Here is a 5,547-nt window from a genome sequence, read left to right on the forward strand (position 1 = left end):
GGACTTCACAATCATCGTCACTTACATAATAATAAAGTGGTTACATTACATTTTATATGCATTTTGGTTTAGAATGTGAAAGTATTATGAATACATTGAATCCTTTCAACAATGTTTTCCTAGTCTTGTTTTTATTCTTTCTTATTGTGTTTGAAAGATTCCTGAATACTATGACTCTCTTATATGGGTTAATGACAGTAAAAAAATCTAAATGGACTACACAGCACTTTATAACCATGGCTCATACACAATTTCAAGATCAGTGCTGTGGTCTTTTTTCTATGAATCTTCCTCTTAAGAAATAGTATTTTTCTTTTAAGAGATCTCCTTGAAGACTTCCAAAGATACTATCTGAGCTGTTTTCTGCTTTGAGCTGATCCCAACAGTGCAAAGCAGCCATAAACTCAGCTTAACAAGGTAGTTAAAACAGGTTTAGTGGTGTTTTGCATCACTAGAGCAGTACAAAGCCAGCAGTGTGTACCAGTAATTCAGTTCTCTAGAATACAGAAAGTGGTAACACACATCTGACTTTGCTTAAACACCATAAGAGCTTCACACAGCCCAGTATAACCCATAACATTTTTAGCTGGGAAATGGAAGGGAGTAAAGAGAAGTCTATGTACATTTATTTGAGCTTGTGGGTCTCCAGATTTTAGCTTTTCTATGACTTCATCTCTTCTATAAGTCCCCAAATTCTCCAGTGCTTTGCAGTCCCAAACCATGCCCTCAGACCTTGCTAGTCTGCATATGTCCGTTGAATTCAATATTTCTCTGGGTTAACATTGATTCCTGCAAGCGGCTGCTGTTCTCTTGCCTGTGTTCAATGGGTTCACCATCCTCTACACCATTGCCCTTTCGGAGGCAAAGGACTTTCTGAAAACTCTGCTTGAAGTTGTCAGAAAGAAATCCATAAAGAATGGGGTTGGCACAGCTGTTTGCATAGGACAGGACCACCACAAAGAAGTACACCCCTACCAACACAGGGTCTTCTGGCAGTATAAATATCAAATTAACAATGTTCATCATGTAAAATGGTAGCCAGCAAAACACAAAGACCACCACAATGATCACCACCATCCTGGTCACCTTCCTCTCTGATCTCCTGCGTCTCGTAGACCCAACTCGAATACCCGAAGATTTGACTTTAATCACAATCAGCAAGTAGCAGAGACAGATCACCAACAAAGGACCAAAAAAACCAAGGACTGATGTGTAAATGATGAATGCTGCTGACCAGATGTTGACAGGCTCTGGCCAATTCATGTTGCAGGTCTGAAAGTCTTCCTGCACATCCGAAAAGATGATCACTGGAAGCACCACCAAGAATGAGAATGTCCAGACAGTCACACTGATGAGCTTGGCCACCCTGGGACGTCTCCACTTGGTTGATTTAATGGGATGAACTACTGCCAGATAGCGGTCCATGCTCATCACAGTCAAACAAAAAATACTAGTGAATTGGTTAATACCATCTACAGTCATAACCAGCCTGCACAAAAAGGAGCCAAAAGGCCAATAGGAGATGGCATTCTGGGTGGCCAGGAAGGGCAGGCCCAGCATGAAGAGTACATCAGCAACAGCTAAATTCAAGATGTATATGTTGGTGACAGTTTTCATCTTGGCATAGCGCAAAACCACATAAATGACCAATGTGTTGCCGCTGAGTCCGACTGCACATACAAGGAGGTAACAGATGGGAATCAGGACTTTGTGGATGTATTTGAATGAGGGCTGCTCTGAGAGCGTCCCATTCTCTGTCACATTTGTGAACAGTGAGGAATTCACATCGCTGGAGCTAGCCTCTGTGCTAAATGTGCTGGAAAAGTATAAAGGATCCATAACTTTTACTCCTCAGTTTTTCTTTTAAGGCTAAGAGAGATTAAACTTCATGGGCATCTTGTTCCTAGAAAGACAAAAAAAAAAGGGAAGAAAAAGAGAGAAAGAAAGAGTGAATTTGAAGTAGACTAAGTGTTGCAGATCATTTAATTTTCTATCTACAGTCAGAATTTGTGTTTGAATTCTGCAAAGCCTATTAGTAACACGGCCAGTCCTTCCTCCACTGATGAAAAATGTCAATTCTTACACGCCTCCTGTGCCACTTGGTAAGCAAACTTTACCATCTGATGGTCTCACTCTCCATAACCTGTGGTAAACACATTTTCTTCTTTTGTGAAACCAAGGAACAGGGCAGATAATACCCTCTGCTTCCCCACTTACACAAAAATACACAAATCCAGAACCCACCTTTCCTCCTAGCTTTCTGTCTAAAAACCTGTATAGAAAATGTTAGAAGACAATTTTGAAAGACTCTGACCGGATACAAATCAGGCTGAAAGCAGAGCCCTGGCATTAGTGCTGAAAGCTTTAAAGTCCAATTTGGCGCAATTCTGCTGTCACTAGAGGAGGGTGCCTGGAGAGGCTCAGGGACTGACTCTGCCCCATCTCGCTCCCGTACAACCTCTGGGTGCTTTCAGAATCCGGAACCAAATATAGTTCCCGGCTCTTCATAGGTGAAGCTCCACTGCGATGTTTCACAGGTCTCCCTGTTTACATGGAAACAGTCTCAGTTTGATATATTCAAATGCCATTTACTGCCTGACAGAACCAATTGAGAACCCCCAGGGAACATCAGCAGTTGTATAGGTGGGGAAACAAAACCCTCCATAACAACTGACAAAACCCTAGGAAAAAAAAAAAAAAAAAAAACAAACAAAAACCCAACACCACCAAAAAATCAATGAACTCCAAGTTGGAGAGGACCATGTCTGAGAACACTTTTCTATCGCGCCAGGCCTAGTGCACGCAGATGTGAAGACACCACAGTGGAAAGGAACAAGCTGTTTCTTTTCCATCTCTTGAGACTACTCTTCCGTTAGTGTTTCTGAATCCCTCTGCTCTCACCCTGAAGTGTGCTTTTTGTCTTTCTTCTGCAGGAAATCCAAGCTGCAGTGGGGAGCTTAAGGACACAGACAGCTAAACTTGGTCATAGAATATATTTTACTAGACAATCTGAAAAGGGTTGGGAATTTCCAACACTCTCTTTCTGTGGCATGCTTGATTCACATGAGTATTTTTTCACTCTTTATCTGAAAATGGTCTAAGTACGTGTTTATAAAGCTTTCCACTATAAAAAAAAAAGTTAAAGTATCTGCTATAAAAGCATGGAGAATCAGAACACCAATCTGGCCCAAGATGTCTCCCACGTCTGGCCAGCAGACTGTGGTGAAGGTGCTCAAGAAGGATGTGCCCAGCAACTTTTGTTCCCATCGCCTGCTGGTTAGGTTTCCATAATAATATGGGGGCGTGAATCTGCATTCAAGATGATGGCAAAAACACCCAGCCCACATTGCACCCATGCCTTTCGAGCAAAAGCAAAATTCAGTATCATGTAAGCACGCAAAAGACTTCTTGTCTCCAAGAGGAATGCAAACACCTCCATGGTCTGGTTACTGTGCTTTCTCTTTGGGTGAGAAAAACTGCTGTGGGTGAGAGTAGAAGTCCCTCCAGCTACCAGTAGTAATCAAAAATATGCTGTTCTGATTTGGAAATGTGCAGATGGGAAGTAGGTGTCTCACATGTCACTCCCTAGCTGGGAGGAGATGTACCAGAGAAATCAGAAATCCAGGGTGGCTGGGATGATAAAGATGAGAGCTGCCAAAGCTCAAACAAATGCTGGCTTGAAGATGGAGATGAGAAATGGGCAGGGAGGATCTGCAGGTTCTGCATAAGTTACCATGGTGTGTTTGGGGGTTGGATATTGCAGCCATGGGCTCGCTGCAAGAGTGGTTGCAGTCCCTGACAGCACACTGCAGGGAGAGGTCAGCTGAGACCATGATCCTTGGGAATTAAATAACAGCATTGGACTTAGCGCTTAACTAAGAAAAGGCAAACTCCAGTTCTGTCCAAAGAGTTGACTTTTAAATCCTGGTCTGACACTAATTTTAAAAGATAAAGTTGTATTAAAACACAGATTATTTCTCTGGGAGAAGCCAAAGCAGCACCACACTCTTCTTGGGCTGTGAGGGGTTTGATCTTCGGAAGGCTGCGTTTTCTTGCAACCCAGATGCTGTGTGTGACCCAGCTGGTTAGCCAGCGCCTTTGAAGGGAAGAATATAAACAAAACAGGTGGTGGGATGGGGCAGTCTGTGTTTATAAACACCTATTCATGGAACTGCATCTTTGGGACTGAATACAGTGCTGAGACTGGGAAGGCACTTCTCTCCAGACTAGCTCAGCAACATCCAGTCTGGGCCAAAAAGTGAAATTTTTGTTCTGGGACTGCAAAAATAGGAGGTCAGTAAAAAGAACTAGTGCTGCCACTCAGCCGGGGAAAGCCAGGGAATGCATGTGTGGCTCTCATCCTAGTGCTATAAAGAATGGGGAATGAACATCTTTCTTCTAAAGTTATGTCCTTTTTCCCCACAGGACATATTCTTAAATAGTTGACTATGGAAATTGCACAGTAAGTTCTTCCAGCCTGTTGCTCCTTGCACCACATTTAGAGTTCAAGCCCTGGGAGAAGCACTGAGGGAGAGGAGTTCCTATATGTGGACAACTTACTGCACAAATGTTTGCCAAAGGCCTCAGGTTGTTCTAGCCATCCATTGCCAGCATTTGTGATACACCCAAAGGATTTTCTAGAGGGACATTTGTGTGCCTTCCATGCAGGGGGACGGCTCTTCCAGCCTCCTTCAGCAGCAGCTGTGATGGTCTCCTCCTGCTATGCACTATCATTGACCAGGAGTCAATGAAACTTCAGCAATTTGTCAGTCTGCTGCTTTAGTATTTTGGTGTGAACGTTAACCTTTACTCTCATATTTTTGGTTCCATTTGATGAATTTTGCACCTTTCCCTTCAAAAGCAGGTGGATTCAGAAGGAAACGCATTGCTAAGGCTCTCATGCAAATTCTTCAGTGTCCTCATTCGGTGGCAGCCTGCAGGTTGGCACCAGCAAGCAGCTGCCATCACCTGAACGTTCCCCCTGCACTGGCTGGGAAGGTGATGTGCTTGGAGTCGTCCAGATCTGAAAACTAAGCCCGGGTCTCCAGAGTCCCCGTTCAGTGCTTTATCCACTAAGCCACTGAAACCACATTGCCTTTGCCTTGCAGCCACTGGTATTCTGGACTCGTTACAGCATGGCAACAACAGAAAAAGCTGAACAGCTGCAAAAACATGTTTTGCTGGCTGTCTTTGGTGAGCATTGATGATTTTCCCCTCTGCTATCTAGCTGAGAGCTTACCCCTCACCAGCACAATTTTTGCCTGAACTTATATTGCCACCACAGCAGTTAACGACCATGAATCTCAACAAAGGATGACTAAATATAATTAAGGCATGCTGACTGGTATCTTATACACTTGTTTTGGTATTCTTAATTAATGGATTAATAAAAAAACACCTCTGGGGACTTTCTGTTGTCCGGATTTTTGTGCCCTTGATGTTTGAACTCCAAGACATCACACTGGTATACTTCCTAAATTACGTGCTTTGTGCTTAAAACACATGAACCAAAAAGGCAATGGAGCTAAGAACAGAGTATCTAAAGTA

General features: G+C 43.2%; 1 protein-coding gene across 1 annotated transcript; it reads right to left on the reverse strand.

Moving 5' to 3' along the window:
• Positions 1-726: 726 nt before the first annotated feature.
• Positions 727-1,839, reverse strand: SSTR5 (somatostatin receptor 5). The gene has a single exon (XM_074158550.1). The coding sequence runs from the start codon at positions 1,837-1,839 to the stop codon at positions 727-729; it is 1,113 nt and encodes a 370-aa protein (XP_074014651.1).
• Positions 1,840-5,547: the final 3,708 nt, after the last annotated feature.

Source organism: Numenius arquata, chromosome 14 (assembly GCF_964106895.1).
Source record: "Numenius arquata chromosome 14, bNumArq3.hap1.1, whole genome shotgun sequence".
NCBI classification, from domain to species: Eukaryota; Metazoa; Chordata; class Aves; order Charadriiformes; family Scolopacidae; genus Numenius; species Numenius arquata.

Bases quoted from the DNA above. Each gene is read 5' to 3' on its own strand.
- SSTR5 (XM_074158550.1), bottom strand. From the start codon at position 1,839: ATGGATCCTTTATACTTTTCCAGCACATTTAGCACAGAGGCTAGCTCC.